The sequence below is a fragment of the Lytechinus pictus genome, chromosome 11 (assembly GCF_037042905.1).
Source record: "Lytechinus pictus isolate F3 Inbred chromosome 11, Lp3.0, whole genome shotgun sequence".
Classification (NCBI taxonomy): domain Eukaryota; kingdom Metazoa; phylum Echinodermata; class Echinoidea; order Temnopleuroida; family Toxopneustidae; genus Lytechinus; species Lytechinus pictus.
Window position 1 is genome coordinate 12,658,236 of NC_087255.1, and position 20,267 is coordinate 12,678,502.

Genomic DNA, 20,267 nt, shown 5'->3' on the forward strand with positions numbered 1-20,267 from the left:
GGATCAACCGTAACTCTTTGTAAGACGGGGCCCAGATTACACTCCTTGTTTCATGGAGCAGATTAGCAGCAATCAATCGCAAATTTACAATTAATTGCAGGGCATATGCTTGATTTTGGGAACAAAAATAGACTTGCAATTGATCGCAAGTTTCTTGCAAGGCCCCATTAGACCATGTCCTAAATTAAAATCAAAATGGACTTCAGAATACATGGCCACGTGTGAAATGCCTAAGTATATAGATCGTTAGATTACAACTCTATACAATCCACATATACTTACTGATATCTATGTATGCTTCCGCTACGTCGAGGTAGAGGTCACCAAAGTCTTCTGGGTCCTCGGAGAAGAGTGGTTTGGTTACCATGGGAACAGGAGTGAGATGTTTGGAATGGATGAGGCAGATTGCTAGCTTGACCCTCAGGTCAATGGGAAGTCCGTCGGGAATAACGACATTCACTGCTTCTGAATCTCCTCTAATGACAAAAAAAAAACATAGAGCAGAATTAAGAACTGCCAAATGGCTTTGAATGAATTATTTCATAAAAGCTATATTACAAGAATAGAGGGAAGTGCATACAAATACCTGCTAACACTGACATCAATGACATTGGAACAAATTACAAGTTACAAATCACAAGTAGTTCTTACCCTTGAAACGTTGAAAGGTCCATCTCATTGTATTCAACTATCACTCCGCAATGACGAGACATCACCTGTATAGCCTTCTCGTACTGTAAACTGGAGATATACAACTCAGCCAGGTTATTCACCTCTGAACGAATGAAGTAGAGATAAAAGATATATATCAGATAAATAGTCTTGAGATACATTACCTAGCTAAGTTATTCACCTCTGAACAAATGAAGTAGAAATAGAAGATACATAGCAGATAGTCAGTTTTGAGATACATTACTTAATAGCCAAGTTATTCACCTCTGAACGAATGAAGTAGAAATAAAAGATTTAAAACAGATAAACAGTATTGAGATGTAGGCTAGTAGCCCATTTTTACTGACCACTTGAGATGTATTACTCGGCCAATTAATTCATTTCTGAGCAAAGGAAATAGAAATGAAAGATACATAACAGATAAACTGTAAACAGTATTGAGATGTAACCCATTTGTACTGACCACTCAAGATATATTACTCGGCTGAGTTATTCAGAACTGAGCACAGGAAGTAGAAACAGAAGATATATTACAGCTAGAAATATAATTGAAATATGGCTTGTTTGTAACGGCCTCTTGAGATGTATAAATCAGTCAAGTTATTCATCTCTAAGCAAAGGAAGTGGAAACAGAAGATGCATTGTTGAGATATAGCTTGCTTGTACTGGCTACTTGAGAAAAACACAATACACACAAACAACAACATTGTGCATTACTAAAATGATACCTCATTCAAATTGTAAAGCTTTTTCCCATGCACAATGTCCTCAACATGACAAAAAAAATTCATGATTGTCGAATCATGATGATATTCCAAAAGCCTCAAAATCTGTAGGAGTTTCTATCTATCATTATAAAATCTGTTCATGAAAAGCCCTTAAATAGAATGCAGGCACTTTGAATAAAGACGTTTGCCCTGATTTTGTTATGTCTGGGATTCTACTCCGTTAGCCTAATTGTTCAGAATCGTGTATGGGTTGCACAGCTGGTACTAATCAAAACGCCACAAATCATCATCATCTGGTACGGGATGAAGGCGCGAGCCTGTAACTCCCGGCCGCTTCTTGTAGGATTAATATTGCTGAAAACTACTACTTCATGAGCTGCGTGCGGAGTCATGGAAGCTCAAAGTGCTTACTTTGCCAATATGTATATATACCGTATATCTATCTATCAATACTTCTTTCAATTTGTCTGTTGCTGGCATTTGTATGAAGTCTTTAGAAAGACTATTCCAGTCATTGATTACTCTTCTACTAAAAGACTTATTTCTCACATCCAGTTTGCTATGGGATTTCAATATTTTCAAGGAGTGACCTCTTGTAGAGTTACTACCAGACATGGAGAAGAAATGGTGTGGAGAAATATTGACCAATCCTAAAAAGCATGATGCCTCCAGCAACCACATATGGTGGATGGAAGCACATAAAAGTGGATGTATGAAGTACTCCACCCAAAGCAACAAAATCTAAATGCAATTTCGCACCACCATGAGAAGCACGCTAATTCACCAATGTACTTCTGCGTGCAGATCGATGCCAAGCTTTACGATGCCGAACCTTTCTCAGGAACTTTTTAAATTGTTCAATGGGCCCTGCCCTTTGCTGAGTACGGAGCTATCTGCTGCTCAACCACAGCAAGAAGCCCTGTGTATGGTAACCAAGCCCCCCCCCCCCCCGACACTGCCCCGTCAGGTGCCTGGGAAGCAGAAAAAGATGCCAACAATACGCCTAGCATCATGCAGCTAGCCGAGGAGGTCTCGACCAGGTAGTGGACCGTGCTTTCCCTAATTCAATCAGCAGGGAAATGTGCACGATGACAATGAGAGGATCGTCTCCAAGCAGTCCTCAATATAGGACCCTGGCCCGGTGTCTTTAGGGGAATTCTGTTTAGTCGGTGGAGAAGGCAAATGGGGTGGTTGCTGCTCATATGTCTTGAGAAACTAACCAAAGAGGACAATATAAATTGATGCATACAGGCCTAAAGGAAGACATACTAAAAAGAAAGCTAGAGGCATTCTCCCAGCCTGAAAACTGCAAGAATTGGTTTGGTATATTTGCCACAAAAAAGGAAAAATTAATATCTGTGCGATGTAAAATATATCTTCTGTGAAATAGACATGAACAATTGAGTGGTATTGATTGTGGGAGATTTCAAGTATAACATTTCATGTGATAGTGATAAATACAAAATAGATGACTTGTGTTGTGAATATCAGCTCTCTCAATGGTAAATTCACACACCAGTCACTGGTGGATTGAGCACTTGTATTTGTACGGTATTGGTGTCCTGTCCAGAATGTGTGATATTAGTTCCTTATAATGGTTATGGTGTCATTGATCATTTTAAAGTATTCTTGAATAGGAAAATGTAAAATAGAATGGCAAGGATGCTCCTGGGGACCATCCCTTGAACTCACATCTGTGACTTATTTTCTGCCCTAAAATGGAAACATCTCATTTTCCGAAGGGATTTTGACAGGATGTATGTTTTTTGTATTGCTCCCTCTTATGTAAGTTATTGATTTGATAAACTACAATAAGACAGAGACAAGATCAAAGTCCAATGCCTCGCTGCGGGTAAGCAGAGCTCCTCTATATCATGATATATTGTGTTGATATAATGATATATACGTATAAATAATATACTATTATAATAAATTTAATGACCTATAATGCACCTCGATCATCTTACTTTATCCGATTCAATGACCAAGTCACGCTCAATGACACTTACAGTATCTCACAAAAGACACCTAACACACAACAAAGAATACACACACCAGCCTGGGAGACCCATGTAAAATTACTTCAAATTGAGATATATATATATATATATATATATATATATTATATACCACATTTTTATGTCTGTTATCATATCTGTACATACACATAATCCTATCTGCTGTTCCCTTTGGACTATTTATATGTTTCAATTGATTTGTTTGTATAGAACCAATGAAGGCTTGAAGCCGAAAGCTTGGGATAAATTGTGGTCTACAATTATCAGCAACGTCCAATCGTCTTGTCATTTTTTTTTCCACGTATTTGGTACAAGTCACAGAGTCATGTTAAGGAGTAGGTGCCTGTTGACATAAAATGTATTATAAAAAATATATAAATGATATACATATATATATATATATATATATATATGTATATCACGACAAAGGAATGGAATAATCTCAGGCAAAATCAAGCCAGACAATGTCCCTAAATTCATTTCAGGCTTAGGCTTTTACTTTTAGAGGTTGAACATTGATTTATTTATACTTTGTCTTATCATTACAACATTTGATTTTTAACAAATTTGAACAATAATTGAACAATGTGCAGTTCCCTGATATTCTTTGTCTTTTATTACATTGTAAATTCTTTGTTTTATGTCTTATTTCTTAGTTTTTAATTGCATCAACCCTTGACTTCTTGTTGTATATCATCATACATTTTCTCTTTTCTTTGTTAAGGGAATGTATTTAAGGGACAGTATTTAAATTTGAAATATAGCGACTTTACAAACCTTGCCTCTCAGCTCAATGATTTTGGGCCAGTCGCGCATACCGCTCGATCATCATGAAATGGTTTGAAAGACTCGCGATGCAATATCTCCTCCCATCAGTACCAGTCTTCTTGATGTCTTCATGTATATAGTTTTATATCAACACAATAAATTCTCAGTGTTATGGTGGTAGAGGGGGTCAGTTTCAGTAGTTTAAGTTGTTAGTGAAGCAGATGACAGCAAGGTCACCAGACAACTCTCGCGGGAACTGCACTTGACACAAGCATAAAGACGTCACGTAGCTGATACTAAGATTCTATACACAACCTCCGGTGGTGGTGGACGTGTGCAAGTGAGGAAGAGCTGCAGCTGGTAACCAGTACAAGTGTTTAAGGTACGATATATTTGATGTGTATATGACTGCATGCCAGTGTATGATTGAATCGGCCTCTCCACAATAGTGTAAACAACTTTCCAGTGCCCTTGTAAAGAGTGTTTTTTTTTTTAAAGAAGCATGTGTAATGATATATTTTTTTATGTATTTTTATTGACCAAGCCGCATTTTCATGTCATTATGGATGGATAAATAAAGCAATTGAATTGAATTGAAGTGTGCTCAGTAATCCAACAACTTTTTTATCATTGAATTCAAATCATAGACATACTGTATACCTCTTTGCATATTTTTTTAAATGTTTTCAGATGTTGTATTTGCCATTATTCATCTGTGTCACATTCAACCCAACACAACCGGATGGTAAAAAAAGAGAGTTTATTTTAATACAGATTTTGCTTTTACTCACCTTCTGAGCTGATGTGTTCAGGATACCTTTTAACTAACGTCTCCATTGCCTCAATAGCAAGATTCACTTCTCCCAGCTTATGACATCTCTGATTGGAAAATAAATTGAACAAGAAAATTCATAAAGGAAATTGATTTCATTCAGTGGGTGATTTTAAAGACAGAAATGTATAATATTCACTCACCTCTAAGAGTAAAGAACAACAAACACAACTTTTGGGCTGTTAATGATTGAATATTGAATGGAATTGAAATAGAGAACTTGCAGAACATAAAAACAAATTATTAAAAAAAAATGAATTGCATTGAATTTAGTAGGTGAAGGTCATGAGGCCATTCACCTGGACAAAGTCTCTAGCTACATGTAGCTGATGACCTTGCTGCCATTCATCTTGAGGTGGCTGCTTGATGATAGTATGGTGGGATTTAGTAGGTGAAGGTCATGAGAATGTTACTCACCTGGACAAGTTCTCTAGCTAGCTTAATAACTTGCTGCCATTCATCTTAAGGTAGATGCTTGATGATAGTACGATAGGATTAAGAAAGTTAAGGTCTTGAGAATGTTACTCACCTGGACAAGTTCTCCACCAAGAAGACCTTGCGACCACTCCTCTTGAGGTAGATGTTTGATGATAGTATAATAATAGGCATTCATATAGCACCATCTATCTAGAAATATTATATTCCGAGTATGAAAGGGTTTAGAAGGCGAAGGTCAAAAGAACGTTACTCACCTGGACAAGTTCTCTAGCAAGAAGAACACCTTGAGACCACTCATCTTGAGGTAGATGCTTGATGATAGTATGGTAGGATTCCATTGCCTTCTTGTTCTCCCCGAGTCTGATGTACAGCCTAGCACGTGCATGGAGGGTTGGTATGTGATGGCTATTGGTCCTCAGTACTGTAAGAGGAATTGCACGAAAGCTCATCTCATGAAGCAAACAATGATTTTTATTTGCAAGAAGTTGCAAGCGGTTAAATTTACAAACGGCTGGTGGCCCTTTGATAAATAATATTCACCAGATTTTCATTGGTGTAGTAGTCAGGGTTCCCACAGAAATTTGAAAACAGAATTCCATGACTTTTCCAGGACAAAATTGCTGCTTTCCAGGGCTTCCCGTGACGTCGCGGGAGTTATGTAGAATTTGGGATGTCACAAATTTGGGAAAAATGGAAATCATGAACACCAATTATAATAGCAGAGTATGAGAGTTGTTAGACACACAAAAATGGAAAGCTGCCATAGCCAAGAGGTAAATGCAATTCCATGACTTTTCACAAATTTTCCTAATTCCCTGACTACAAATTTTGCCAGGATTTTCCATGACTGTGGTAACCCTGAGTAGTTCCTAAGAAAGGATCACCAGTCATTCGTGAAGTCAGTTGCAACTTACAAACAACTTTATGAAACACCACCCTGAAACAGTTACATAAGCTTAAGCTGAAAATGATTGCACTAAGATAGCCATGACAGATAAAGCAGTGAGTTATCATTGCTTGGAAAATTATCCTTCACAGAACTGGAATGCCATTTTTATTTTGCTAACTGCTCACTAATGACACATTTTCTAATGGAATTCATTCATTGGCACATATTGCTTATCTATACATCCAAATATATGGGCGGTCATTTTATCTGATTCTGTTCTGACTCATTTTGAGATCATGACCAAATCTATCATTAATGTTCAAGATTTTATTCAGGCTACCATTCTGAAATAAATGGTTTATCTCTCAGAGAGATGGATCACAATTAAAATCAAAGAGCAAAAATTGTTTTGTTTTTCCATCAAGATTTGTAAACAGTTTCACAGAGGTTCACTTTTTGTTTCATTTATCGCAAAAACAAACATATCCTTTAATGCCAAGAAATATCAAGGCTTCAACAGTTGAGGATTGTAATCCCTTTACATAGGGATGCATGCTATGCTGGCTAGATCAGTGAAAGCAAAATCAGTTCATAACAAGTCCAGTTTTCAGCCCTATCACATGGAAACCTGTAAAGACATTGGACTCGGGTTAAGGGTATGAATGGAGTTATCTTTCTCTTTCTATTTTATATTTTGTATAAGGTTTCACCCATCAGTAGTAAGGAACTGGTTTTCTTGAAGGTAAAGTATGATCCACATATATGATAATTAAGTTTGTCTTCAGGCATTTTCGTATTTAAATAAACCCTACACAATGTCAGAGTTATCTTAAAGCAATCACCTTTAGAATAGCAATAAATGGCCTTCTCCAAGTCATTTCTCTCCAAGCACACCTCAGCAAGCTGGTGCCATTGTTCTGTATCCCTCGGGGAAAGATGAGCTGCTATCAGTTGAAACTAACAAGAAAACCATAAGATACATCATCAAATGGGATATCTACATGGGGTGCCACTTAAAGTGTGATAAAAAGCCTGAAAATCATCTAAAACTAACCCTCTCCTTCATGAAAAAGGTGCTTTCTATGGCCGAAAGTCTGAACTCAGACTTAGGTCTGAAGAGTGGCATCCCCGTATCTAAAAAGATGCTTCAGTGAAACAATGATTTTTCTAATGAAACTCACTTACTTGAATCATGTACACTAAAAGAACGATGCTTTTAGATCAAACAGAGCAATAGAGTTAGTTTCTTCCCAACATTTTGTTTTTCCAGTTATGTTGAAACAAGCATGTAAAGACTATTTGATTGAAATAAAAGATCTACTTCATAAAAATATAAAACACATCATTTTGCTTTGGCATTAAAATCATTACCCATCCAAAATGGCCTTGGCTATTAACTGTTCCAATGGTACCTCATGCGTATAATTCTAACTATTGCCAGCAATCACCGACTACTAGGCCCTGTCTTACAAAGAGTTACGATTGATCCAATCAATCGTAACTCTGTGGATATCCATCAGTGTCATAATTTTTTCTACAGGAAATTTGCAAAATGTCCTTTGTAAACAAAGGAGAACACACCAAATTGTCAAGAAATCAATGAATTTATGGATATTCATTCATATCTAGAATTTTTTTAACAAACATGCATTTATATGCTTGCTTTGCTGGCTTTCCATAGTTGTGATTGATTAATATCATCAATCGCAACTCTTTGTAAGACGGACCCCCTGTTCTCACCTGCATAGATTTCTCCATATCACCCAGGTCCTCATAGATCATACCAAGTAACTGAAAGGGTTCTACACCCTTCGGAGCTTGGCGAATGATCTCCATACACATCTTTGTGGCTTGATCATGTTCCCTACGGGCAAAGCAGAGATGGGCTTGACCCATTAAACCTCGTAGACGCTTCGGAACCCTGTTACGACGCCGACGACGGCTGCGGAACTCAGGCGGATCAACGGGACCTCTCCGTCTACCACGTTTTACCTGCATCTCGATATTCAATGCACTATCTTCTGTACGGAAATCAAGCAGTACATGTAGGGAAAGAATATTCAACATCATTCATTACTAAAATGGTGAAATGGAGAATTGTTCATCTAGGACACTTTTCCTTTCAAATTTCAAAGTTCAACAGGGTTTTCAACTTCCAATTTGGGAAGGTTAAGACTGGACACAGTAGGTAGACACTTGCATTGCCTTTAGATGAGCTATCTAGTTTATATCATGCTGAACACAGATTCATTATAAATGCCAACAATTAAATTCCTAAGGAAATGCAATGGAGAATGGAAAGCTAGCATTCTAAATAGTCATATAACAGGATATCAATAATGAAAGAATCTTGTTAAAATACATGGAATTCTGATCAAGTTGGTATTTCCATGAAAATATTTCGTCACTTTTTCTGGTGCGGAAGAATGAAAAGGTTTGTGACCAATTGCAAATTTGAAAAAAAAAAACTTAACTGATAGGTTTTTATCTGTCCTTTTAAAAAAATGGCCATAACAACGATCTTTATTTTTCATGGGTATTGATTGCAGGCATTTATATAACAAGATTCTTACCTGCTGTGTTTTGTAAATCTTCATCTCCAGCATTGCTCTCTATCTCCATCTCATGGATCGGAGAATAACCTTGACCTAGAAAAAATAAAACATTATCAAAAGCATATGTAATCAATCATGGATTTTTAATTGGAATAAGTATATTCAATTCAGGAGTCACCAAGGTATCAGAAGAAGTGGTGTTGAATGCAACTCAAGAAATAATATCAAAGTCCAAAATATCTACCTCAGATCGATTGAAACTTGAAAGGGGCAAAAAAAGTTTTGATTTACGTTTGATTGACAACTCTTTCTTCAATAGCCCAAGATTTGTACAATTTACTTGGCAATCAGGCAAGGCATCTCTGATAAAAATCAGAGGGCTTTCAAAGGTAATTTGTTCCTATTTGATTGTGACCAAGCCATGAACCAGTAATGATCTGATGTTAGTGTTGCTGCCCAAAAAGCAGTAGATGAATGATTCAAATGACGCTGCTTCCAAGATTTTTTTTTCTAAAATACACATATTTTTTAAATTTTGAACATTTAGTCTAATTCACTTGGATAACAGCCAGAAATGTCTCAACATTTTTTTCTACTATTCATAAAAAATGTTGATGTTGGTATTAAAATGTTTAAAAATACTAGTCTGAATTAAAAATTACTTAGGAAGAATATACAGTACAAGATAAATACCTGAGATTTCTTTTCTAAAATACATATATTTCGAACATATAGTCTAATTCACTTGGATAACAGCCAGAAATGTCTTAACATTTTTTTCTACTATTCATAAAAAGTGTTGATGTTGGTATCAAAATGTTTGAAAATACCTGAGTATGTGCTAGGTCCTGCTTCTTCTTCTCCTTTGCCTCCTTCATCCTCCTCCTCATCATCGTCATCATCTTCGTCTTCATCATCCTGCCTCTCTTGTGGTTGAGATGGTAGGGGCAAATCAGTGTTCAAAGCAAACTGATGGCTTTGTTCATATATCTGGAAAAAAAACAATACACATCAATTCAGGTTTATTCTTGTTCTGTGAAAGAGCATCATTTGAAAGAGATCATTTTAGGTGTGAGAAACATAGCCCCCCCCCTCTCCCATTTTATATTGCATTGACATTGTTTTTTAAAAGTGCATTATCGCCAATGTGCATTGAGGAGGAAGCTCTGTCAATCCAGAATACGGAAATGCTCCTGCTTTTTGTAAAGCATGATCCAGAGAGTATTTCTAGACTCAATTTTATCATTTATAAATTAAATGGCATTGATAGAGTTTATTCTGTAGTGTGTATCAAAAAGGTTCACACTTTCAATGAAGCAGTTTAACTTTACAAGAACTTAAGCATTGTCTTGTCATTGCAAAAGTCATCTTTTGCTTTCTTCATTGATCAAGAACTGTCAAGATGCTGAAGAATGGGCTGAGGAAATACGAGAGTGAGTCATCTTGGAGAAGAAGAACCTAAAGTTATAGCTGAATATAATACAGAGGCATGTGTTCACAATCTTCTCCAAATTAAAACTTGGGAGTCGGGCATCTTCCATAAATTTATGGTGGTGTGACCTTAATTTGCTGGGGTGACTTTGGACACAACAGAGAGGAGTGTTGTTTCGTCTAATTAATGGTGGTGATAGTTACATTTATATAGCACTTCATATGTTGGTTTCTAAGCACTATATAAATGTAACTATCACCACCATTACTATATTTAACGAAACAGCACCCCTCTCTGTTGTGTCCAAAGTCACCCCAGTTTACGGTACCTTATTTTACGAACGGTCGAATATCTCTAGATCTAATTAATATCTTGAAAAACTGATATCACCAACAGAAAAAGCGACCCGAAATTACTCAGTATGGTAATTTTCTTGAAGGTAAGGTTTAAATTTGTGAAAATATTGGCAAAACATTTGCAAATTTTGTTACCTTCGGTGTCCGCTTCGAGAAAATCCAATCTTCTCAACAGACGACAAGCATCAAGTAATCGCCAGTCTGCAAGCAGAGGTCTCCAAATAAATAAGTAAAACGTGATACCAACCTAATTTATGGCATTTAAACTCCATCTGATAGAATTATCTTAGCTTTGTCTACTTCATACTTGATTTTGTTTCTAAGGCTAAGCTTTGCAAAAGATCATGTGCAAATTAAGGTCACACTTTTTTATGACACTTTTTCAGCCGAGTGCACACTAGTCGATCGCCATGGACTTTTAAGATCGCGATACCAGCGAAACCCTTGACCTAATTTATAATTCCGACAAGCGAATTTGACTTTGGGACGTTGCCCTTCCGTCTGGTATTTAGGATTTTGATTTAATTTGTGTGAACTGTGACCGAGTCTTAGTTATTGAAAATCAACTTCACGATAATTTTTAAAATGTGCCCAAATTATGGTCACCCCATAGTTACCATCGCCATCGGCGCTAACGAAATATAAAAGTAAACTTTTTTAGTTTAAGTTAGACTGAAAAATCTGCTGTTTCGCATTGTTTTTTTTCTGATTTTTTTTTGTCATAAACAGCTGGGGCTGGGCTGGCTGCTACACAAAGCCAAAGGGGGATAGCGCTGAGCCAGACGAAATCTCGGCGGAGCATATCCCTGACAGTGAAATAAATACACAGATTTTTCGGTCTACATCGGCGCTAACGTGCTAGTGCACTTTCGCACCACCACCAATGTTCCACAACCCGCTCACCGGTGAGGCTGTCGCGGGGCCGCCCAGGCTGCCCCGGCACCAGTTGAGCCAAATTACACTGAGCAGGGCACGGCTGCAAAAGCGCACTAGCACCGAAATATCTCGATTTCCTTCCTCACCTGTTGGCCCTGAACCCACTGCTCAAATGGAATTTCTCCACGAAGATACCGAAGTAACTGTTCTTTGTCTATCTCTTCTTGATTCATTTTCCAAAGTTAAGAATTGAGATGAAAAAAGATCAAAACCTGCTCCGTCTCGTCTTCAGCGCAGAAAATATTCAACCGGATAACCGTAACCCATTCTTCTGAAATCACGATCCGGATCGACTGGTCGCGCCTCGGGAATCCAGGGGCCGATTGCACGAAAGGGTCTTTCCAAGGACCGTCTTTCGTGTCGCCCATCTTTTATGATGCGCTATAAGCGGGGTGTTTCTGAAATTTATGATAAACAAATAAAATTCGTAAGCTTGCTTTTTAATCAAATTTTATACGATTTCATGAAATATCACATCATTTTATAAAAAAATATTTTGTTTATTTTAACGGACAAATAAAATATATTTGCAGATAATTTATTTGAAATGCGTTTCACATGGCGTATCATAAAAGATGGGCGACACGAAAGATGGTCCTTGGAAAGACCCTTTCGTGCAATCAGCCCCAGTACGTAAGGGGGGGGGGGGAAAGGGGGGGGGGTAGGGGGAACAGATACTACATAGTCTGCTCAAATATCCTCGACCAAGAAATTTGCTTCCTTCAGTTCCTTGCATGCGACATGAGTGGGAAAATGAAATTAAATGACATTTTTTAAAAACTTATATGGAGTGTTGCGCTTTTGCAATTATTCATCCCAGTACAGTTAGCTTCTGTACTATGAGCTGCCAAAGGGATTACTACATCAAGTATCAAGTTGCAATCATTTGCGATCGATTGCAAGTCAATCATGGGCGGAAATCCCAGGGGGGGGGGCAGGGGGACGTGCCCCCCCCCCATACTCAAAATAGTAGGGGGACACAATATCAAATGTCCCCCTACTATTTGTGGTCTAGTATGATGGTAAGAAATACATCATACAAAATCGTAATAAAACATGTATTAGGACGAGATGACCTTACTTTTGGGATGATAACCCTCTTTTTTTTTTTGGGGGGGGGGGGGGGGGGCTTGTCAAATTTTCCAGCCCCTTGTCCCCCTACCTTTTGGGAGAGATTTCCGCCCAATATTGGGTTCCAAAATTTATTGAAACTCATTGCAAATTTGCAAATGATTTATGGTCTGTTTCTTATTGCATCAACGAATATAATTTGGATTTATTGATCTATCACGTGTAAATTTGCATCTGAAATTTGCAATTGATCGCAAATATTTTCTTGCAACATGCATCCCCTTAGAGTTTAACTTCTCATTATCTTATAAACAGGATAAAGTAGATCGACTTAGCTTACCGTCTAATCTGTTTGGAGGATAAACATTTTTTAAATACTTTTTTTTTACTAACAGTCACAGACGGTAGTGTACAGATCAGTGACTATTTCACACAGTAGCTGTGAGGAACCTATGCCCCGCAATTGATTATTCCCCTCAAAACTGGAGGCCGGCGGGGGGGGGGGGGGGCGGGCAATGACTTTCAAAAAGTGTTAAACTTTTCTCAGCTAGACAACCGTTAAACCACCAGCGATATAGCAGGGACGGCGATCCTATGGGGCGGGGCACAGTGCCCTCCCCCATTTTTTGAAGCACTGAAAAATTGCCCTTTTTATCCAAGAAAAATGCCCCCTCACTAACGTTTACTGTGCCCCTTTCATCGGAAAAGGATCCGTTTTATGTGTTAGCAATATCTCAAATCATGCAGTGCCCCCTTTTACCCAAGAAAAGTACCCCTCATGTACGAACATGTCCTGTGCCCCTTTCACCTGAGAAGGATCCGTTTTATGCCGTTAGCAAGTGCCCTTTTGCCATCTTGTTGGTGCCCTTTCTCGTATCAGTGGCCCTTTTTACCTAAAAAGTGACCCCAAGAACGTCTTCTGTGCCCCTTTCGCCTGAGAATTAAGGACTTGTTATGTGTTAACGATAGCCCCTCTGCCTTCTCATATAGGTGCCTGTTCTTCATATCAGATAAGCGGGGGGGGGGGGTAGGTGATCAACAGCCCGCCCCCCCCCCCGACATTTTGAAAACTCAAATTTTTCTACTCAGTGCAGATTTTCACAAAATTCACCAAAAGTAAATTCATAAATTTCATTAAACCAAATGCAAAAGCGCCTCAATGATAAGCTTCGTTGCTTCGCTCCTCACTTTCGAGTTTTCCCAAAAAGTTTGTGCATGCTGCCGCCACCCCCCCCCCCCCCAGCGAAACATTTCTGCATCCGGCCATGTTTAAGAAAGCGCCCTTTTCGAAAGAAAAGGTCCCCCTTTTCCCTTGTGCCCCCACTCTCAACTTCGCTCCGCCACCCCTGAGTGATAGGCCTCATTGTAAAGAGTGAGAGGTAAAGGGGTTGAAAAAGGAAGCACATTGTAATATATAAGAGTTATAAATGATTATTACATCACGGAGGATTAAATATTTCCATATTCAATTTATTACATCTATTTTGACGTAAAATATCATCCATCGCTAAAACGTAATCATATTTGTGACAGGTGAAGTATGGGTGTTCACTTTTTTTTTTTTTGGGGGGGGGGTAGGTCCATCCCAAGATCTTGGCCGATGTTTGACACTCTTTCATCAGCATATAGCTACTTTAACCTAACTTTTATAAGAGTATAACCGTATTAAATCAAATTCAATGAAGAAACCCCAAACTTTCGGGAGCTTTAATAGAATCGGTATTTGGCAACATGGGAATTAATTATGAAGAAATATTTGAACGAGGTGAACATTGCATAACTTAAAATACGTCGGTTGAATTTGGGATCATTAATCTAATGAGCATTTATTGAAAACATACACTCTCATGAAAAAAAAACATCAACCTCATGCGATGAAAATCGCTTCCAGATTCACCCAACATTATAGTTCCGGGTCGTCGAAACCACGCTTAATCTGTTACGTAATTCTATAGCGTTGACCACTCACATCCAATGATCTGTTAATATTATTCAGATCAGTGCTCACATTATGACCATGCAATTGGAGACAACCAATTATTCATCAGGCCAATCATTTATTGAGCCCGAATGGCCCGAAGATCCGAAGATACACGCGAAGAGGATAGGTACTCACACAAACTGCATTTCAATGTTGTCGTCTCAATTTCACACATCCATTCGAATCGTTATCGCAATCTCATCGTTCGCATCACTCAATATACTCCAATAATATTCCATGACTGACGTAATGACCAGCGGGATGACCAGCAGTTCATCACCAACCGTGCCAACTGGACCGCCCAAGCCCAGGAAAAAGGGGATGATGAGCAACGAACGAAAAGCATATACAAGGTCATTATATCTCGTACGTAGTTTTCCTTAGATATACAAGATACTATCATGTCAGAATTTTTATTATTTGTATCATTATTTAAAATCCCCCCCCCGTAAGTTAAATAAAACATCTTTCTCTCTATGTATTACAACAGTATACCTGCGTGACGTCATAAGGTCAAAGGAGTTGAAGAGCCTCAGGGACGCCAGACTCCACAGTGTCGTCAAAGATGTCATCCAGATGGAGGGGATTGAGAACAACCAAGAAAACTACGACGCCATCCGGTTAGATATCAGGAACGTCTTGTTCAACAAGAACAGGAAACCAAGGTGGTTTTAATTTACTTTATGCATTTATTAAAAAAAAAATTAAAAAAATGTCTTTCATCGGAGTCATTTTGATCAAATCAATAAAAATTCCAAACATTAGCAATGTATTTTATTAAAATCAGAAAAAGATGGACTTTACTGACTTGCATATTTATGTGGGTATCTCATATTCCAGAAAATATTTGAAAGCCTATTTTATTTCCCTGGTGCTGTTAACGTTGTATAACCCGTTTGTTTCTTCTTTTTTTACAGAGTCCCCAAAGTGCCCAAACGACAAGTCGCGGAGTTGAAGCCTGTAATCAATCAAGCACCTGCACCAACCATGGCACCTACGGCCAATTCATCATCCCTCATCGCCCCGTGTCCACGGTCACGTGTGTGTGTGTATTTGAGTTTTGTCAGACGTGTATCAATCAGATATGATTATTTACGTCTAGGACCGACCTTTAACGTCACCATCCGAAAGACGTGACCGGGGCTCGAACCTCGAACCTCTGCATCAATTTGTAACTTCACCACATAGCTTGGATTACATGCGCACGCCACAACGCCCACCTTCGTCAACGGCCGGCCCACCAGCAACAAGTGCACGGCCCCAATACGTCATCACACCCATTATCATACCCATCATCACCTCACCCGTCTTCAGTGACTTCAGTCAGCCCGTGGCAGCAAGAATTAAGTCAGAAGGCATCCACTAGATCAATGAGCACAGGGGCCGCGGAACGGTTTTTAAAGAAGGGGGTGGGCTGAGTCGAAAGTTTGGGGCTGACCATGCATAAAATCATAATCAGATGGACATTTTTTTTACGTTTTTGAACATTTTTTAAAGAAAAAAAGTGTGGGGGCTGAAGCTTTCGCAGCCCCCCCCCCCATTTCCGCGGCCCTTGGAGCAGAAGTCAGGTCAAGGTGCCCACGAAGTTTTGTTGATGCTTGTGTATTTTAATGTTCATTGTAATATATTTTATAGAATATGTGATTATTAAATGTTATTATTTTTTTCAAAATTTATAAAAATAACTGTTTTTGTTTAAGAGGTTTCGTGATTTAACCTTGAAAAGAGTTGAGTACGCCTATAGGAGTGAGCGTATTTATTCTTGATGCACTAACGGGCTGATGGCCTGCCATCCCCCCTCCCCAGGGTGGGGGGGGGCTTTAAATTAAGTATAATAAGTACATTTTCAAATCGGAATATAAGAAAATTCATCTCGCGCGCTTCACGAGTACCTATCAATTTTACATTACTCATCCTGCTCATGGTTTCAATAGCGCTTAGCATGTATAGTGTTTACGTCGGAATGCAAAAAAAAGAAGGAAAATATCCACTCGCACTTCGCACTATTTGTTTCGTTAGAAGGCCCCTTTCAGGTCAGTAAAACTTAGTCACGCTTTGCGCATGTATTGGTTTAGATCTACGAGATACCTAATCTTACTTGTAAGAATAAACCTAATGTTCACATACCTTCAGTCTTTTGTTTGGGCTAACTCCTAAAAAACAAAACAGGAATCTACTTTTATAGCGGTCGATCGGGGAGAAATGTGGATGAAAATACCCCCCCCCCCCCCCGAGCTTGTAGGTGAAGTCTGGGGAGCGTTTCATGAAAGAACACGAGACGTTTTATCCGACAAGTCCCATTTTATCCGACAGTTACCATATATAGTAACAGTCCTTCTGAACAATCAGAATCGAGGAAAGATGTCAGATCTGAAAACATGTCGGACAAAAATGTTCATGAAACGGCCTGGATCCGTCCCTGGTAATTTGAGCCCTCGATCGCTCTGCGTGTTCTGAGTAAAATGAATGATTTCATAAGCTATGATTGTATAGTCCTTCGCAGTGAATTTTTACTGTGATCAGTGGCGTACATGTGGGTCACGGCATTGGGGGAGGGGCACAAGCAGAAAAAAAATCGAGTTAGTGGGCGCGCAAAGCGCGCTCAATTACCAGGTATAGGGAAAAAGAGACATTTTAAGGACTGTAGGCCTAGTTTCTCACTGATCAAAAATGCGAGCGCGGAGCGCGAGCTGAAAATATTTGATATTCAGACGTAAAAAGGGATATTATAATGATTTTTGTAATCATGATAAGTACCTGTCTCACTAAACAATGCGAGCGCGAAGCGCGAGATCAATTTTTTTGTATATATTGACCCCAAGAAGAGCATACGTATCTCACCATAGTCATCTAATGTGGGCGCCAAGCACTTGCTGATTTGTTAGAATTACACCTTAACACATGAAGCCCTTTTTTATTTTTTTGCATTCATGAACATGATACGTATTTTACTAACCAAATGATGCGAGCGCGAAGCGTGAGCTTAAAATTTTGTATATTCTGACCAGACAAGGACATAAAGTTTTAAAGACTGTTTTCAGGAATTCATGAAGAGCAGACATATCTCACCAACTTACTAATCCGAACGTATAAGCACGGACTGGGAATATGCTTTACATTCAGACCTTTCAGTATAGTCATGAAAAAGAAGCATGTCACTACATAAAACAAGAAGAACTCGCAGTGCGAGGAAATATACTTTGGTGTATTGACTTGAACACGGGATGTTTCAGTACAACAGGATTATATATCTCATTAAACAGACAATGCGAGCACCAGGATAGGCCCATATTCTGAAGCCGGGTTTAATCTAAACCCTGGTCTAAAGTTGTGGTTTAACTATGGATGGCCAATTGAGACATAAATCTCCAGGCGCGATAGCTCAGTCGGCCGGGTAGAGCGGGGGTTTTGGATTCCGGTGACCCGGGTTCGATTCCCAAGTGGTGCGCGTGTGCCCTTTAGTAAGATATTTATCCCCATTACCAGGCCTCCTCGGAGAGGACCTTAAGCCGTTGGTCCCCTGGTTGCTTGCCCACAGGCATTCGTGCTTTCTTAGCAGTCAGGTAAAAACACCTCGGTATCTATATATAGCAATAGTAGAGGTTCATACTATCGCCTCATTTGACTCTCAAATCATTAGCTGTCTGGTAAGGATAAATAAGATAATTGTGTTCACCATTGAAGAATTAGGAAAGAGCTCAGTAAAAATAAGAAGCATACCACGTGAATAAATTTAGACATGCTTGGCTTTCCAAGCAAAGAGTCGGACCACGGTCAGAGTTCAGAATACGGGCAAAAGGCCCTAAGCAAATTATGTTTCATAAAGTCATGAAAAAAAATATTTATTACGTAATATGATATAATATAAATAATATACAATTTCTTCCACTACTTTTTTCTTGTTTTTTCTCTCTTTTCTCATTTTCCCTCTTTTTTTTGTGCCAGCCGATGGGGAGGGGGGCACGTGCCCCCCCCCCCGTAGTTGCGCCACTGACTGTGATTAATTGATCCAATTCCCTAGAAAAGTCTGAATGCGACTTACACCTTATTTTTTACACAAAGCAGCAGCTAGCGGATCTAGCTTTCAGTGCTATTGGAGGGAATTAACATGTTGGCAGACCCCCTCCCGTAGATCCGCTACTGTTCTGTCTGCGTCACCCTCGTAAGCAGGAAGGGGGTGTTGGAGAGTTTGAATCCCTCTCCTTTTTTTAGAAATTAAATTTACATTTAAGTTAGAGAGCCGGCCGGCCGGGGGGGGGGCTTCCCACTAGATCCACCACTGCAGTCCCTACTTCCCCTCTCGGTCGCTTCGCTCCCTCTCACCGAGTATTTCACTATGTCACAAATTATTGTGTTCCTTCATGCCCCGCCTCCCCCAAAACAACTAAAGGTGTTCCGGTGCCCCTGTTCAAGTGTTCTTGTAGGCGAATACATTTTTGAGCAAGCTATCTGAAACTATGCCGCATAAAGATACCTCTGTCGGAGAGGATATTTTCTTAAAAGATTATTGGTATTACCAAAACATCAAATTATCTGTATCTTCTGGGGTTTTCAGTAAAAAAAAAAGGAATATGTAGCTTACTTTCGAAGATTTTGTATCATTGCACATAAATATTTTGTTTATGATAGGCCTATATACTAAGTAAAAAAACCTTAGTGAGATGAGTGACATGTATTGATAGACCCTATGTTCACATCTGTTAGCAAATATTTCTTTAAAATGTCTGATTTTCCGTGGTAAAAAAAAATCAGCTCACGATCGCATTAATGATTTTACGAGATACGTCTGGGAGATATGTTTAATGTTCATGATTATTGTGGATGAATGAATGCATCTTTTCAGATCAATATACCACGAAGTCCAGCTCTGGCATACCTTGCACATTATATATTTTGTTTAATGCGACATAATTTTGGTTCATGGGTGTCGATCGGTGTTTACTGGTTGGAGGATGACTGACAGAAATATGGTTTCGGTAAGGGATTTTTTTATTTACGGGAGGGGGGGGGGGGGGTTAGTAGTGAAATTTTGAACCATTTTAATTGAAAAGCCTATTTTTTAGGATAGATTTTGCATCATCGCATGAATTAAAAAAATATATATATCACATTAAAATATATACATATTTTTTTCAAATTGATTGATTTTTTTTTATTGTCAACATTTTCGGGAGACGAAAATTTCCTTCATTTTAGCTCCTGGCTACAATAATCCCCTTGAAATCCTGCCTACTCTTTCACCCATCATTGTGGATTAGAAAAGACCCAAGTATTGTACGATAAACCGCTGGTTTACAGTGGGGGGGGGGGACTTGGGGCAATTGAACTCCCCCCACAAAAAAAATCATGGTCAAGATCAAGAAAAAAGAGAAAGGAAAAGTGTTAATATGACATAAATTATATCCATCACATTAACCTGATGACAAACAAAAAGGTCTCTTTTTTTGCTCGCTCACTTTGGTTTCTTGCGGCGTTTTACTGCGATTAACCTTTTAGACGTATCGGACAAATTATACAAAAATTATGCAAATTAGCAGTTGATGATAATTATAATCTTATCTCTGTGGCTGAGCCAAATTAGCCTGCCGCCT

The 20,267-nt window shown here is 38.8% G+C and overlaps 1 protein-coding gene and 1 long non-coding RNA gene across 5 annotated transcripts in view; one reads left to right on the top strand and one right to left on the bottom strand.

Annotated features, from left to right (window-relative positions):
• LOC129270828 (general transcription factor 3C polypeptide 3-like) overlaps positions 1–11,899 on the bottom strand; it is a 31,369-nt gene extending 19,470 nt beyond the window's left edge. Inside the window, exons 1-9 of one of the 4 annotated variants that reach the window (XR_010295130.1) lie at positions 11,711–11,897; positions 9,731–9,890; positions 8,919–8,993; positions 8,086–8,366; positions 7,188–7,302; positions 5,711–5,877; positions 4,978–5,065; positions 652–775; positions 283–476 (exon numbers count right to left, since the gene is read on the bottom strand). Coding sequence is in view for 3 of the 4 variants with exons in the window: in XM_064106782.1 (XP_063962852.1) it covers positions 283–476; positions 652–775; positions 4,978–5,065; positions 5,711–5,877; positions 7,188–7,302; positions 8,086–8,366; positions 8,919–8,993; positions 9,731–9,890; positions 11,711–11,797 (1,291 nt within the window). In the remaining variant the exon portion in view is untranslated. Of the gene's footprint in view, positions 1–282; positions 477–651; positions 776–4,977; positions 5,066–5,710; positions 5,878–7,187; positions 7,303–8,085; positions 8,367–8,918; positions 8,994–9,730; positions 9,891–11,710 lie in introns of all 4 variants that reach the window. The other 3 variants (XM_064106782.1, XM_064106783.1, XM_064106784.1) reach the window with 3 other exon arrangements.
• A 2,948-nt stretch (positions 11,900–14,847) lies between these two features.
• On the top strand, positions 14,848–16,217 carry LOC135155895 (uncharacterized). The gene is made up of 3 exons (XR_010295012.1): positions 14,848–15,029; positions 15,167–15,341; positions 15,594–16,217. It is a non-coding gene; the product is annotated as an uncharacterized LOC135155895 (long non-coding RNA).
• Positions 16,218–20,267: the final 4,050 nt, after the last annotated feature.